Genomic DNA, 17,229 nt, shown 5'->3' with positions numbered 1-17,229 from the left:
TACGAAGGAAAAAGGGGGGGATTCATTAGCAAAGCCCATCTCCTAAGATATGGTCCGGCTCTGAAACTAGATGAGGCAAAAGAAAGACCAACGTGTACTCACAGGCATGGAATTATGCTTCCTTTTGCCCACTACTACTTGCTATTTCTCCACTAGGATCTGATCATTTTTTATCTCCGCTCTGATACCAACTGATAGCATTTTCAACTTTGCCCATTTATACTTATACCTGTTGCACGCACGAACGAATTCGTCAATCTGACATTGGAGTTCCCTCTTGGAGAAAGACCTAGTTTACTTCCAGTTCTCTATCGTAATTTTGGTCTGATAGTTGAACATTGGTCTGGAACCACGATGTAGTGGGTTCGAATTCCCTGTTATCCAACTTCTTCCAATTGAATGAAATCCCTTACATGTAGCACATATTCCTCTCTTAGATCCTTCAATAGTTAGAAAGTCTAGTAGTCAAACAGCGGGTAAGAGCTTCACATCCTTGGGAAATATGCCATATAAGAGAAGCGACAGACGATGAAGAAGCTGTTGAAGCGGTAGAGAAGGTTAAGGCACTAAGGAAGTTCCGGCGAATGGGTGGCGGGAGTTGGAGTTCCTCTTTTGCTTTTGCTCCACCATTTGTGTGTAGCCGATGACAAATGTATCCACGGCCCCTCATGCCTAGATCAAGGTTCTGAAAGAAAGTACAAGAGTGGAGGCTAGTTTGATCATCTGTTGATGTAAGGTTTCTTCCAAGCTCAAACCCTTTGAAACTTAATTGCTATTTGGACGAGAACCAGAACAACCTTTTTCGGAACCATCGCTTACCCGGGTTGAGATGATCTTACAAGGCATTCCCCATACATGATTGAGTTCTTTTGCGAGTTAAGGGGGACTAATAAAAGAAGAAAACCATCCTGTCAGGGTCGTGTCTCCTTGCCCTACTCACGATCTCTGCCTTCTCTTCTAAATCTTACACTTGTAAGGGATAAATTGCAATTGTATACCAACAAAGACGCATCAAACACCAAAATCGTGGGTCTATAATCTCGCGTATGTTCACCACATTGCAGCAAGCAATTGGTCTGTAATCAACCACTCCACTGGGATTCTCCTTCTTAGCCACAAGGGTGAGAAAAACGTGCATGTCATATACGATGGAATGAGATAGATCCCATTCTAACCCCCACCTGGATGCTCAGTACCAACCATTAGAGGTGAAGAAGATGGATCAAACTTCCCAAGGGGATATGAACGTACTGAATCAACGGTCAGGCAGACAGGACTTTAACGAACGAGAAATCTCCATTTCCCGCTAATCACTCTACTCCTCCTGCGAACCATTGATTAGCCAGCCGAGCTTGTTTGTTTAGTTTGCTTTTGTCTTTCTCTGAGTAATGCCCTAAGGTTTGATATCTGGGGTAAAAAAATGAGCTAAGCGCCGAGCGAAGAACCGTACCAAGGTGAGTGCAGGAATGTGGCGAAATCCCAGGGCTCCTATTCCATGATTCTGACTGGGACTCTTCCCTCACTTAACGTTTCGCTTTGACCGATTCTTACCTGAACTTTCAAACTTTAGCAGCTCATCTCCGCGTGTCACACTCCGAATAACACTTAGGTGAAATCACTACTAACTCTGAATCGAGGCGAATATCCCACCTTGGTTATTTCCACTATACTTGACCAGCCCTTAGCTTTAAGTATTATATTTTTTATGCTACAACCCTTCAAACCAAGCTCACTTTAATGTAAGGGCAGTGGTTATACCCATGGCGATCAAACTCTCTTGCGGTTAACCTGACATTGATTTCATAGTATTTTCTTCTTTCTACCTTAACGAAATGGACAACAAAGATGGAAAAATGGGACCTTGGTAGGATTCCTGTCTTTTAGGTTCTTTCTATAAATGCGAAGAGTCAAAACTTTCAATAAAAGGGAGAGTATCGAAAGAAAAAGCTAGGGCCTTTGGTAGTATATTCAAGACCTCATAGTTAAAAAATAAGTAGGTCAATTCTCAAAAGGAACTAACATAAGCTCAACTTTCGGGTTGTACGCTTGTAACAGCTAAGGAACTAAAAACTTTGGATTCAGTAGCCCAGATAAATGGTTATGCTCCCGAACTGTCCTCTCCAGGCAGGCCTATCCCGCTACTCTTACGGATAAACTCTTTATATAAAATTTATAATCATATACACGATGTTTCGATCCTCATACGCAAGTGCCCGAACCTATTCTAAAGGAATTTGGTCTCCTTTTCTATTACATTCCACCGATCAATCAAAAGTTCTGCTAGGTTCTTAGTAGCGCTACCTTCTTCTTTACTTCATTTATTTTTTAGTCTCCTTTCTACTTCATTTAGTTTTTAGTCTCCTTTCTTTATCTGTCCTCCCCTCAAGAAGAGGTTCATATTTCTCATAGCCTCTAAAACCCTTTTGTAGGCGTCGCCCTGATGGATTCCTTCCTTCATTTGCTCGAAGGCTTCTGAATAAGAAAGCACTCTACCTTGTGGATAGAACACAAACCCCCGAATTTGGTGCCTTTTCTCAAATAGAGATTCGCGGGAATACCTTTCAGTTAAAAGCGTCTCCTCCATCTTCTTATCTATCGACAGTTGCGTATCCACTACCGCCTGAAACATAGAAGAACTCAGCTTTTTCTTCTCAATTAGAATATGAAAAGCTAACTTATCTTCTAATTCTTGAATCCTGACCGCATCCGACATGAGTAGAACGTAACCTTCTCCAGCTGCCGGTACGGATACCGGATTGGCTGAACTAGATTGGTCTTTCTCCATAGGTGAGGAGATGATGTGATCACATATCCATTTCTGATTGCCTTCCCGAGATAAATAATCTATTCCAGTTTCAACACCAGATCTTTTTTTCCCGATGCTTCCAGCAAGATCAGAAAAGGTTGTATTCAAGTTTTTATCGGTTAATAACATCGTAATTGCACCTTCCAGTACCGGGAGAGATAATAAAAGGAGGAAGGCTGTCACTATAACGGATCACACAAAGAGGGGTAATCTATGCATAGTCATTACAGGTCCACGCATGTTGAAGATAGTGGTTATAAAATTGATAGAACCTAAAATCGATGAAATACCAGATAGATGAAGACTAGAAATTCTTGAATCAACTGCTCCTCCAGAATGACTGGTAATACCACTTAAGGGAGGATAGACCGTACACCCAGTACCACTACCTACTTTTACTAAGGCTGAGCTTAATAGGAGCAAGAGACTTGGTGGCAACAACCAGAAAGAGATATTGTTTAGTCGTGGAAATGCCATGTCGGTGCACCTATCAGAATGGGAACAAACCAATTCCGAAATTCACCTATCATCGCCGGCATAACCATAAAAAAGATCATTAAAAAAGCGTGAGCCGTAATTAAAACATTATAAAATTGATGATTTCCACCCAGAATTTGATCATCGGGTCGTGCTAATTCCATACGAATCAGTACTGAGAAGCATGTACCCAGCACTCCAGCAATGGCGCCGAAGATGAAATAGAGAGTACCTACATCTTTATGGTTAGTGGATAAGAGCCATCGATTCAGATTTGTCATGAAATAGAGATTGAATGATTCCCCCTAGACAGACATCTTCAGAGTTGTTTGAAATGCTCGTTGGAATTGATCCGCTACCGACATTTGTAGGTGTTTCGAAGAAGAAAACTTTTTTTTTCTCGCATGCCTGAAAATGACATCTGTAGGAGAAGAAAACTCTCTTTTTCTCGCATGCCTGCAGAAGAAGAAAACTCTCTTTTTCTCGCATGCCTGCAACTGACTGTGCATTGTTGACCAACGAAAGGTTGGGAGTTTACTGACTTGGAAAGAGACAGATCAATGTGCTTGGCCGATATATGAAATTAGATACTTGATGTAGATATATAGCATCATTCAAGTAGATACAGATCAAGATCGTAGAAACATAATCTTGTGAAATAGCTACTCCTAATTCCAAACCTGTCAATGCGAGAACTATGAATAATGGGCCTAGATCACCTATGAAGAACAAGCGATCGTTCATACATAACATTGTCCAAGGAAAGCCACTTAAGATCTTAACAAGGCTATGACCGGCCATCATATTAGTAAATAATCGGATTCCCAAGCTTAATGCTCGAAAACAATAAGAGATTAGCTCAAGGAGTACTAAGAAGGGGGCTAATGCGAGAGGGACTCCTGCAGGTAGCAAGAAGCTTAAGAAATGAAGCCCGTTCCTCTGAAATCCCACGATTGTGATCCCGATGAAGATCGAAAACGAGAGACCCAAAGTGACGAGGAAATGACTTGTCATTGTGAAGCTATAAGGTATCATACCCAGTAGATTACGAAATAAGAAAAAGTAAAAGTGACCAAGATGCGAGGGAAAAAATTTTGTTTCACATTGCCAGACAGACCTCCAATCTGCTCGTTTATCAGGTTCAGTACGAAGTCATAGATTTGCTCGACCAAGGATTTCCAGGCATTTGGCACTAAGTTTCTTCCTCCGTTTTTGGTTACAAAATGAACTAGAAGTAGGACCAAACTGAGAGTGAGAAACATAGACAAAGATGGATTTGTGAATGAGAAGTACAAGTTCCCTATCTTCATATGAATGAGCGGAATAATGGCAAATTGCTCAAGTGGGTTGTGTACCATTCATACTTTGCATTTTCTCTTACGCTTCTTGCTCTTTTAAGAAAGACTTATAAAAAATGACCGGTTGGATTTGTCCAACCAAGAAAGACATGGGAAAGATTCTTTCTTTTCTTTCTCTTCCAAAGCAAGTCATTAGCGACCTTACCTACGATTAATCGAGAAGGATGTTTACTAGCTTTCTTTAATAGGGGAAGGAAGCATAATTACAGAAGAACAACTACCAACGAAATGAAAGCAACTGGGATCGACAAGAACTAACAAACACCAGCTGTAGGATATACCGGCAGCACCAGCTCAACAGTTGGTTTAGTAGGGAAAATGACCAATCTGAAACTGAAAGCACATTTTTAGGAAGTTTACAAATTCAATAAAGAAAGGTATGTTATCCCGCCCTCTGTCAATCAAAGACTGGACGAAACTGTATTGAATCTGAGTCCCTGTGCTGTCTCTGAGACTATTGGCGGAAGATGAAGCATTGAATTGAGTTCTTCCCGTTCTCTTTGTCAAGAAATGATATTGATGAGACTTAAAGCGAGATCCTTCAATTACTCATCCTCAATTTCCATCATCTTTTATCATATGTAAGTACGGATTTAAGGAGAGGCTCTTTAGAGACTCGACTGAAAGGAGAGGGTCCCATGGGAAGTTTGATCAGGGAGAGGTGGAAGAAAAGGCTCGGGTAGTGGTTCCAAATACACGTTCCACTGTCATGATAAGGACCATGTCGACTGGATAATCATCTTCAACCAGTGGAAAAACTTATTCAACTGGAGTTTCAGCCATTAGTGCCACAGCAGGCCTCATGCCCTTCCCCTTAATCTTGCAAATTAGCTCACGCCAGTTATCTTTTGATGCCTCAATATGAAAAGTAAAACCTGATACCCCGACTTTTACAAGAGGTTCCACATAACGAAGATCGTTAAAGTCTACGGGTATCCAACTCAAAACCAATTGGAAATAAGTGGAGTAGCTCCACACCTTATATGGACCGCTGTATGGTTGCCCTGCCTTCTTGGGTCTTACTGGGTCTCATGTCTCATACAGGGCTTGGCTGTGATAACATATTAGAATACGGGCATCCAACTCACAACCAATTGGCAATGAGTGGAGTGGCCCTTTCATATTATATTTTAAGTTATTAAACGGATATTAACAGTGTGGGATTATTATCCTTCACACGCCCCCTCACGTGTAGCCTCGTTGGGTCTAACACGTGGACCTACGTTCTGTGGTGACCGTTGGGCCTACTCACACACGGGCCTAGCTCTGATACCAAATTAAAGTCTGCGGGCATCCAGTAAGACCCAAGAAGGCAGGGCAACCATACAGCGGTCCATATAAGGTGTGGAGATACTCCAATTATTTCCAATTGGTTTTGAGTTGGATGCCCGTATTCTAACATGGTATCAGAGCAGGCTATTTACGACGAGTCTTTGGCCGCGCCTTTACTCCGCGTCACCCGATTTATTGTTCACGTGTTAGACCCAACGAGGATACACGTGAGGGGGCGTGTTGAGATTATTAGTCCCACATTGTTGGGCAATCTAAGATCATGTGGTTTATAATCTCTTAGGGCCTCTTCACTCATTGCCAATTGGTTGTGAGTTGGATGCCCGTATTCTAATATGTTATCACAGCCAAGCCCTGTATGAGACGTGAGACCCAGTAAGACCCAAGAAGGCAGGGCAACCATACAACGGTCCATATAAGGTGTGGAGCTACTCCACTTATTGCCAATTGCTTTTGAGTTGGATGCCCGTATTCTAACAAAGGGGATTTCTAACCATAAGGTGGCACTCCAGATTTACCTTGGTGCTCTTCCATAAACTTTCGACGACTGAAGGTCCAACAGTAATATTATCGACAAAGTGCCCATCACTGATGTCTATGTGTAGGGTGTGAAAACCAGCTTTCATCATTCTCTCAGCTTCATAACCCAAGTTTGATGATCAACACTTCCCATATCCTGTGAAAGCTTCAACTCTATATAATTCTTCATCTTCTTCTTTTTCCATCAGGGACGCGAGAGAGAAAAAGAAATCGCTTGTCAAGATGAGAACAGGGTGGAATATTTTAACCCTGTTTACACGGTCAAATATGAAATCTTTTTACTTGAATAGGAAATCTTCTACTTCCTTTTGGGTTCCTTAAAAAAGATATGTTTAGGAAATCTTCTACTTGGGGAACACGCAACACAAGTAGATTCCATATATATATATATATATACTAGGTATCACCCCGGCCTACGGCCGGGGCTCAACTTTTTTTAGATTTTTTGTTGTTGTTTGGGGCTTGCGACCCTAATGTTTTTTGATCGTGTCAAATTAGCCGAGGCTTACAGCCCCGGCCGTGGTCCTCTATGCAAATTCCAGTATTTTGTTGGTCGGGTCAAATTAGTCGAGGCCTACAGCCCCAGACGTGGTCCCCTACGTAAATTCCAGTATTTTATTGGTCGTGTCAAATTATCCGGGGTTGATAGCCCTGGCCGTAGTCCCCTACGTAAATTCTTGTATTTTGTTGGTCTGGGCAAATTAGTCGGGGCCTGCAGCCCCGACTGTAATCCCCTACGCAAATTCCGGTATTTTGTTGGTCGGGCCAAATTAGCCGGGACTTGCATCCCCTGCCGTAGTCCGCTACGCAAATTCCGGCCTACGGCCGGGGCTCAACCATTTTTGATTTCTTTTCTTTTTGTTGTTTGGTCCCGTACGCAAATTCCAGTATTTTGTTTGTCGTGTCAAATTAGTCGGGGTTGTAGCGCAAATTCCGGTATTTTGTTGATGGAGTCAAATTAGTCGGGGCTTACAGCCCCGGCCGTGGTCCCCTACACAAATTCCAGTATTTTGTTTGTGGGGTCAAATTAGTTGTAGTCCCTTACGCAAATTCTGGTATTTTGTTAATGGGATCAAATTAGCCGAGGCCTACAACCCCGACCGTAGTCCTTTACGCGAATTTCAGTATTTTGTTGGTTGGTCTAATTAGCCAGGACCCACAGCCCTGCCGTAGTCTCGCAAGTACCTGACGTTGCCGTATGGCCCGTATCTGATCGACTGTATATCACAAATATTGATGCTCAATATCAAAAGGATGCTTCAAAAAAAAAGAAAAGGGATAAAAAAACTATCAATCCCGAGAAGAAAAGTCTAAGTCCAAATCTTAACCACGTTGCAAAAGGAAATTAATTTTTTCTTCCTGTTTGTACAATGCTCACAAAAAAGAAAAACCAAACGAGTCCCACTCGTTTTTGTTTTGCGCTTTCACGCTTTACTTTTTCTCTTTTGGTAGCTTAGGCGTGTTAGGTCAAGTAAACTAATAAGGGCTCGTTACCTTGGTGGTCGGGCATAGCCTATTTCAGAACCATGTCTATCTTGAAATTTGCTTTGGTACGGGCCACGACATAATCTATGTCGTCCAAAATAATTAAATCTTAAGAGATCAGACGGACGTCTATATAAAACATATAACCAATCGATCCGCATCGTAGGATGATAAAATCGATGGCCGGATTTGTAAGGCTACACACACAACACTTCTTTTTATAATATAGATATATATATGTTAAAGACTGCGGGCATCCAACTCAAAATCAATTGGCAATGAGTGGAGCGGCCCTTCCACATTATATTTTAAGTTCATTATGCGGAAACTAGGGATGTGGGACTATTTGTCCTTTCACACCCTCCCTCACGTGTAAGGCCAGTCACTCGGCCTAACACGTTGACCTACGCACATCTGGGTCTTGGGTGTGCAGGTGACATCGGTCACGGTCCACCCCACGTACATGTCATACGAGTGACCAGTCATTTGGTCACGGGTGTACATGTGCCCACTCGGGTCACGACGGCTACTAATTCGGCCTACACCCCGCGTATGGGACCTTGCTCTGATACCTTGTTAAAGACTGCGGGCATCCAACTCAAAACTAATTGGCAAAAACTGGAACGGCCCTTCCACGTTATATTTTAAGTTCATTATGCGAAAACTAGGGATGTGGGACTATTTGTCCTTTCACGATATATATACACACATAAACTTGGTCTACAAGAAAACTCAAACATTTATAATAAAACCACCACATAAATCTATTTCTCAAAAACGCTTTCCTTCTTCCCAAATCATCATGGCCCCCTCTACACCTCAAATTTCTGAAGCTGATATTCAGGATCCTACTCAATACTTTGAGAACAGGAATACATGGCTTGCGTCTCAGAAGGCGTCAGGGGAAAATCCATACCCTAACAAGTTCCGTGTTTCGATGACTCTTGCTGAATACATCAAAAAGTATGAAACATTGGCTGATGGTGAACACCTTGAAACATTGGCGGATGGTGAAGATGTTCAAGTTTCTTTGGGTGGTAGGATTATGCAAAAGAGAACTTCATCTTCAAAGTTGTTGTTTTATGATTTGCATGATGAGGGTTTGAAGGTGCAACTCATTGTTGATGCACGGAATTCTGGCATGGATGAAGCTGAATTCACACGCTTCCATTCTGGTGTCAAACTTGGTGACATTGTTGGTGTTACTGGATTTCTAGGAAAGACCAGAAGAGGAGAATTAAGTGTTTTCACTGGATTTCCAGGAAAGAGCAAAAGAGGAGAATTAAGTGTTCTCCCCAAATCTTTCATTGTTTTATCTCCTTGTCTCTGTATGATGCCAAGAAATAAAGCAGGAACTGGCGGTGATAATTCAGATATTTCCAAGAAAACTGATCCATGGGTACCTGGAAGTGCTAGGAATCCAGAGTCATACACTTTGAAGGATCAAGAAACAAGATATCGCCAGCGTTACTTGGACTTGATGTCGAATCCGGAGGTAAGACAAATATTCAGAACTCGAGGTAAGGTTGTTAAGTACACTAGGAAATTCCTCGACGATCTTGATTTCGAGGAGGTAGAAACCCCCATGATGAGCATGATTGCTGGTGGAGCAGCAGCCAGGCCATTTGTTACTCATCATAATGAACACAACAAGAATCTCTTCATGCGTGTTGCCCCTGAGCTAAATCTCAAGAGGCTGGTTGTTGGTGGATTCAACCGTGTGTACGAGATAGGAAAACGATTCAGAAACGAAGGAATTGATCTGACACATAATCCAGAGTTCACTACGTGTGAGTTTTATATGGCTTACGCGGATTACAAAGACTTGATGGATATCACGGAGAAGATGTTGAGTGGTATGGTAAAGGAATTGACTGGTGGCTATAAAATTAAGTACCACGCAAATGGGATGGACAAGGATCCAATAGAGATTGACTTCACTCCTCCATTCAGAAGGATTGAGATGATAGGAGAGTTGGAGAAGATGGCTGGCATTGAGATACCCAAGGATCTGTCAAGCGACGCAACCAACAAGTATTTGCTGGATGTATGCACCAAGTTTAATGTCAAGTGCCCACCTCCTCAAACAACATCGCGGTTGTTAGACAAGCTTGTTGGACATTTCTTGGAGGAGATATGTGTGAATCCAACCTTTATCACTAACCATCCTGAGATTATGAGCCCCTTGGCAAAGTCGCATAGATCGAAGCTAGGCTTGACTGAGCGTTTCGAATTGTTCATCAATAAGCATGAACTTTGCAATGCATACACGGAGTTGAATGATCCTGTGGTACAACGTGAGCGATTTGCTGCGCAACTAAAGGACCGGCAATCTGGTGATGATGAGGCAATGGCATTTGATGAAGATTTTTGCAAGGCTTTGGATTATGGATTGCCCCCCACTGCTGGTTGGGGTTTGGGGATTGACCGGCTCACTATGCTGCTTACTGATTCACAAAATATTAAGGAGGTCATGTTCTTTCCTGCTATGAAGCCTCAAGACGAACCTGCCAACAAAGCTACTTAAGTTCTATGTTAAATTGCGGAGGAGTTCTGACAGAGAATTCATCAAGATTTGAAGAGTTTTTAGCATCAACTTTGTCTCAGTCCATATAGTTAGCTTTTTGCTAATACATGAGATGTGCACTTCATTTGTGAATGAATTTTAATTTTAGTGTAAACCAACGACCTGGCAATCTCCCCGTAGTTGTTTCTGTTTTCATTCGAAAAATCCACTGAAGTAGTTTCTCAAGCCTCCATAAATTAGGTTGCCAACGCGAAGCTCTTGATCTTCTTTGATACCACTAGAATATATGTGTACTTCTATGCCTGAACCCTTCCACCTCTCAAGAGCTTTTGGTACATCCTCAAAAACCACTCCCTTTAAGTCATTATTGTCATAACAAGTTCTGAATTATGTACGAGACCGCAATTGTTTAAACGCGGCAATTTTTCTGTCAGCTATAATCATTTGCACATTTGCTACCAAAGAATTAATCACTTCTTAGTTGATTGAGCTTCCTCAGGAGTAATGGGCAGGACACACCTTGTTGCGATTCGTCCTCAACTTGAGCACCCAACAAGTTAAAAATCATCTTTGGTATGTCGAGTATAAAGGATTGCCGATTAGCATCTTTACCCACAGATGCATTCCAATATCTAGAATTAAAAAAGTCAATGATGTGCTGTCTACAACGATGCAAGTATCAATTAATTTATAAATGATGTCAGGCAATTAATAATCTTAACGTGCACATTATTGTTGCTGTTTTGGGTAATAATAAAAGACGCCGGTCAAATTTAGTGCAGAAACAATAAGCCATGATATGATTGAAGCTTCAACGCAAAGATATGTAGAATCCCCTTCCAGAGCTTGCAGAATCAAGAAAGTCAATAGTTTTTCAAGTAGCTAGGAGGCTTCAACGAGATGGCAGAAAGGGAGGAACATATCAATCTAATTCAGTTTTCTGAACAAGAGGCTAGAATCAAGAAAGTTAATAGGCATCCCATTACGTTAAAGGTAATTTAATTTGAAAACCATATTTATGTTTCGTATTTTACAACATCATTAATATAATCCGTCGAGCCTTTAATTTACATATTGCAGTTTGATAACCTAGACTTACAAACAGGATGCAAGAACAGTATAATGGGAGGGCCTTTTCTTCGAGGTGTTTCAGGTGGAGAACGAAAGAGAGTTAGCATTGGTCAGGAAATCCTGACAAATCCAAGTTTATTGTTGCTTGACGAACCCACGTCTGGCCTTGATTCGACATCAGCTCAGAAGTTATATCTATGTTAGGGGTGTTAGCAAGTGAAGGTCATCGGACAGTGTTATTGTCAATTCATCAACCTTCTAGCAAACTGTTTTACATGTTCCATAAGATTTTGTTGTTGTCAGATGGCAATCCTTTATACTTCGGCAAGGGAAACGAAACCATGGAGTATTTCTATTAGGAGAGTTATATTTATGGGCTCGAGACTCTTGGATTGAGACCCATCTTCACAGTCTCAGTTTGAGACCCAAGACCCATCTTCACAGTCTCAGTTCACAGTTATCACCACTGTTATGGACAGTCCAATGATTCCACTGTGATGGACAGTCCAATGATTCAACTGTTATGGACAGTCCATTGTAAGGTCGAACTCTAGGGTTGTATATCTTGTATAAGAGGTAGATTGAATGAATCAATGAAACACGAAACTATTTTGATATATGTGTTTTACAAAATCTAACATGGCATCAAGAGCCAGAGTTGATTAACACGAATAAACCCTAGAACAGTAAACATGGCGGATGATACAGAATCATCTAAAAGAGGAAAAGAGGTAGAAAACAACATGCAAAAGAAGAAACCAGAATATCATCTGGGATCAAGTGATGGACCAGGGATTATCATCACACCTATTGTATTAAAGGGAGCAAACTATGATGAATGGGCTAGAGCAGTGAGAAGATTATTGATAGCCAAACGAAAATTTGGTTTTGTTGATGGAACCATCAAAGAACCAACAGAACCTGAGGAGTTAGAGGAGTGGATTGCAGTGCATTCGATGCTGGTCTCTTGGATCAGCAATACATTGGAGACAAATATTAGATCAACGTTGGGGGATTATGATGATGCTAGCATGTTATGGATGCACTTGAAGAGGAGATTTTGTGTTGTAAGTGGAACTCGGATCTGCCAGTTGAAAGCTACCTTAAGTGAATGCAAACAGAAGAAAACTGAGGAGGTTGCAGTGTACTATGGGAGATTGAACAAGATATGGGATGAGATGGTGACGTACATGAAGATACCAAATTGTAGCTGTGGCCAGTGCACGTGTAACATTGCAACACAGGTTAGTACGTTGAGAGAAGAAGATTTCTTACACTATTTTTTGATTGGTTTGGATACCATGTATAGCTCCCTGCGTGAACAATTACTGGCAAGAGAACCACTGCCATCTATAGATGTGTCTTATCAAGCTGTGGTTAATTCGGAACGTCTAAAATTGGGTGAGGGAGTTGTGTCGTCTCAGACACAGGAAAATATTATGGCGTTCAAGGTTCAGTCAGATCAGCGTCCATACAATAATATGTATGATCCTAACAAATTTTGCAAGCATTGTAGCCGAGAAGGGCACTCACAGGAAGGGTGTTTTCAGCTGATTGGATACCCGGAATGGTGGGGTGACAGACAAAGAGGTGGAAGAGGATATGGTCGAGGAGGCCGAACTGGTGGTAGAGCTGGTGGTAGAGGACGTGCTGGTGCCGGTTTTGTGAACAGCAGAGGAGGTAGAGGACAAGACAATATACGTGCGCATAATTTGAACATCTCGGGAGCAACATCATCATCTCATCCTTCCACTGGATCTTCAGGAGATGCATCAGGACTGACAGGCGTGACTGCAAGTCAAGTTCAGCAGGTTCTTGAATATTTAAATTCAAGAAAAATCAGTTCCCAACTCCAAGGTAAGACAAATCAAACATCCTGGATTATAGACACAGGAGCTACAAATCATGTCACGTGTAAAAGAGATGATATGATAAATGTGAAAGATATTAGAGCATGTTCAGTGGGACTGCCGGACGGAAAATATGCTCACTCTGAGAAAATAGGAACAATTATTCTTCCTGGTGGTTTGAGATTGGACAATGTGCTTTATGTGCCACAGATAACTTGTAACTTGATTTCGGTTACACAACTCATTGATGAGGTAGTATGTAATGTTCAATGTACTAACACTTTATGTCTTATACAGGACCGGTTGACGAGGAAGGTGATTGGAGTGGGTGAGCGACGAGGTGGACTATATATGTTCTGTGGTGTGCCTCCAGTTAAAGTGCTTACGGTGAGTGAAGATACGTATGAGCTGTGGCATCAGCGATTGGGACATCCATCAGAGAAAGTGTTACAACGGTTACCAGGTCTGGGTAGATTATTGAAGAAAAATAATGATGCGTGTGATATTTGTCCACGTGCAAAACATCGTAGAAGTAGTTTTGCTAGTAGTTTGAGCAAATCCAGTTGTAGTTTTGATTTGGTTCATATAGATTTATGGGGTCCTTATAAGACGTGCTCGTCTTCTGGAGCACAATATTTTTTGACAATAGTAGATGATTTTTCAAGAGGTGTGTGGATTTATTTAATTCAAAGCAAAACTGAGGTTGCAACAATATTTCTTAACTTTATTGCGCTTGTGAAACGTCAATTTGGTAAAGAAATCAAAATTGTTAGAAGTGATAATGGAACCGAATTTAATGCATTGCGTGGCTACTTTAAGACTAATAGAATAGTTTTTGAGACATCCTGTGTAGGAACACCTCAACAAAATGGAAGAGTTGAGAGAAAACATCAGCACATAATGAATGTGGCAAGAGCTTTGAGGTTTCAAGCAAATTTACCGATCAGATTTTGGGGAGAATGTGCTTTGACAGCAGCGTATTTGATTAATCGTACGCCTACACCGGTTCTAAATAACAAAACTCCATATGAAGTTCTATTTGGGAAACCGGCACCATATAGTCAGTTGAAAGTATTTGGTTGCTTGTGTTATGCACATGATCAAAGTAGTAAAGGGGATAAGTTTGCAAGTCGAGGAAGAAGTGCGTCTTTCTGGGTTATCCTTTTGGGAAGAAGGCATGGCAATTATATGACTTAGACAAGAGACAATTTTTAGTTTCAAGGGATGTAGAGTTTCATGAACATCAGTTTCCTTACATATCTAGGGTACCTGATCAGCCAACTGAGACAGTTCAGGCTAATAATGACGTGTGTTGGAGTGATGATGAAGAAATAGTGCAGCAAGAGAACCCAGAAGATATTACTGAGAACCCAATATACATTACTGAGAACCCAGAAGACAATACTGCGAACCCAGAATATATTACTGGGAACCAGGAAGGTATTACTGCGAACCCAGAAAACATTACTGAGAACCCGGAAGACATTACTGAGAACCCTGAAGATAATACTGAGAACCCAGAATATATTACTGAGAACCCTATGGTCTCGAAGGAAGTGACGGACGCTAGTATGGGTAAAGGAAGGAGACAGAAGATTCCGTCTAGTAGGCTCAAAGGTTTTGTAACGCACACTGTACGACAAAATAGTCCATCTCATGCTCACTCTCCACAATCGTCATCCTCAGGTACGCCGTATCCTTTGACATATTATGTTAGTTGTGATAAATTCTCTACAGTTCATAAAAAGTTTCTTGCAGCAATTACTGCTGGGTCTGCGCCTAAAAATTTCAAAGAAGCCATGAAGTATCCAGGATGGCGTAAGGCAATGGCAGAAGAAATACGAGCTTTGGAAGAACAAGGAACATGGGAATTAGAAGAATTACCGCCGGGAAAGAAAGCTCTTGGTAGTAAATGGATTTACACAGAGAAGTATGATGAGAATGGACAGTTGGTGCGGCTCAAAGCTAGACTGGTGATCTTTGGGAATCATCAAGTAGAAGGGTTGGATTACAATGAGACATTTGCACCAGTGGCGAAAATGACGACAGTGCGGACTTTCCTAGCTGTGGCAGCAATTAAGAATTGGGAAGTACATCAGATGGATGTACATAATGCATTTCTTCATGGAGACTTGGAAGAATAAGTGTATATGAAAATACCACCTGGATTTTCTCAAGGTAAGTCTAATATGGTGTGTAGGATGAAAAAATCTTTATATGGTTTAAAGCAGGCTCCTCGGTGTTGGTTTGCAAAATTGTCTGCAGCTTTGAAGAATTATGGGTTTCGGCAATCATATTCTGATTATTCTCTTTTTATCATGACTAAGGGAAAAACCCAACTTAATGTTTTGGTCTATGTGGATGATTTGATTGTTGCGGGTAATGATTTGGTTGCGCTTGATCAATTCAAACGTTACTTGGGACAATGCTTCAAGATGAAAGATTTGGGAAAGTTGAAGTATTTTCTGGGTTTGGAGGTGGCACGGAGTGCACAAGGTTTTTATATGTGTCAACGCAAATATGCGTTGGATATCATCATGGAAGCAGGTTTATTAGGTGCAAAACCTGCAGAATTTCCAATGGAAACTAATCACCGTCTTTCTTTGGACAAAGGAGATTTGTTCACGGATGTGGAAAAATATCGAAGATTGATTGGGCGTTTAATCTATTTGTCCGTGACTCGGCCAGACCTAGCATATTCTGTTCATATTTTGTCTCAATTCATGCAACTGCCGAGAATAGCACATTGGGAAGCGGCTCTTCGTGTGGTTCGATATTTGAAGAAGAATCCTGGGCAAGGAATTCTGTTGCGCTCTGATAGTGGTCTTAATTTGAAAGGATGGTGTGACTCTGATTGGGCTGGTTGTCCCTTAACTAGACGCTCGTTGACGGGTTGGTTTGTTCTTCTTGGGTATTCTCCAATATCCTGGAAAACTAAGAAGCAACATACTGTTTCTCGTTCGTCAGCTGAAGCGGAATATAGATCTATGGCATCGGCGACGTGTGAATTAAAATGGTTGAAAAAATTATTGGGTGATTTGGGAGTTCATCATCCACATGGAATGCGTCTTCTCTGTGATAGTCAATCGGCTTTGTATATTGCTCAGAATCCAGTTTTTCATGAACGAACAAAGCATATTGAAGTTGATTGTCATCTGGTTAGAGTTGCTATCGTGCAGAAGCTTATTATGCCTTCTTACACTCCTACAACAGTGCAATTGGCGGACATTTTTACTAAATCTTTAGGGAAAGCTCAGTTTCAGTTTCTTATGTCCAAGATGGGCATGTGTGACCTCCATGCTCCGTCTTGAGGGAGGGTATTAGGAGAGTTATATTTATGGGCTCGAGACTCTTGGATTGAGACCCATCTTCACAGTCTCAGTTTGAGACCCAAGACCCATCTTCACAGTCTCAGTTCACAGTTATCACCACTGTTATGGACAGTCCAATGATTTCACTGTGATGGACAGTCCAATGATTCAACTGTTATGGACAGTCCATTGTAAGGTCGAACTCTAGGGTTGTATATCTTGTATAAGAGGTAGATTGAATGAATCAATGAAACACGAAACTATTTTGATATATGTGTTTTACAAAATCTAACAATTTCTCTAGTATTGGCTATTCTTCACCTGTTGCCGTGAATCTTTGTGATTTCCTTGTTTATTTAGCAAACGGTAAGCTATTACACACTTTTCGTGTTATTTAGTTGGCTAACATGATAGTACTACCTGATATTATGTTGTAGGTGATAATACTGCTTAACATGATAGTACTGCCTGATATTATGTTGTAGGTGGTAATACTGCTTAAGATGATAGTACT

General features: G+C 41.3%; 2 protein-coding genes and 1 pseudogene across 3 annotated transcripts; 2 read left to right on the top strand and 1 right to left on the bottom strand.

Moving 5' to 3' along the window:
* The window catches only part of LOC113352017, a 50,376-nt pseudogene extending 43,786 nt beyond the window's left edge, over positions 1-6,590 (bottom strand).
* Positions 6,591-8,758: 2,168 nt separating this feature from the next.
* Positions 8,759-10,483, top strand: LOC113352016 (lysine--tRNA ligase-like). Its single transcript, XM_026595901.1, has one exon. The coding sequence runs from the start codon at positions 8,759-8,761 to the stop codon at positions 10,481-10,483; it is 1,725 nt and encodes a 574-aa protein (XP_026451686.1).
* An 807-nt stretch (positions 10,484-11,290) lies between these two features.
* LOC113353991 (ABC transporter G family member 9-like) lies at positions 11,291-12,024 on the top strand. Of its 2 annotated transcripts, none has more exons than XR_003361640.1 (2): positions 11,291-11,476; positions 11,589-12,024. XR_003361640.1 is itself a non-coding variant. In XM_026597450.1 (2 exons), exons 1-2 carry the CDS (start codon positions 11,384-11,386, stop codon positions 11,756-11,758), a joined length of 288 nt encoding a protein of 95 aa, XP_026453235.1. In that variant the 5' UTR covers positions 11,291-11,383; the 3' UTR covers positions 11,759-12,024. The 2 variants fall into 2 exon arrangements, 1 of the variants encoding a protein (XP_026453235.1); XM_026597450.1 differs by having other exon boundaries at positions 11,564-12,024.
* Positions 12,025-17,229: the final 5,205 nt, after the last annotated feature.

This window comes from Papaver somniferum, chromosome 2 (genome assembly GCF_003573695.1).
Source record: "Papaver somniferum cultivar HN1 chromosome 2, ASM357369v1, whole genome shotgun sequence".
NCBI classification, from domain to species: domain Eukaryota; kingdom Viridiplantae; phylum Streptophyta; class Magnoliopsida; order Ranunculales; family Papaveraceae; genus Papaver; species Papaver somniferum.
Note: the sequence above shows the minus strand (reverse complement) of the source record. Positions and strands in the feature narration are given on the sequence as shown.

What these genes read in the sequence shown, in the direction of transcription:
- LOC113352016 (XM_026595901.1), top strand. Translation starts at nt 8,759, where the DNA reads ATGGCCCCCTCTACACCTCAAATTTCTGAAGCTGATATTCAGGATCCT.
- LOC113353991 (XM_026597450.1), top strand. Translation starts at nt 11,384, where the DNA reads ATGGCAGAAAGGGAGGAACATATCAATCTAATTCAGTTTTCTGAACAA. An exon ending in GGCATCCCATTACGTTAAAG is followed by an intron (nt 11,477 to 11,563) that starts GTAATTTAATTT and finishes TACATATTGCAG; the next exon opens with TTTGATAACCTAGACTTACA.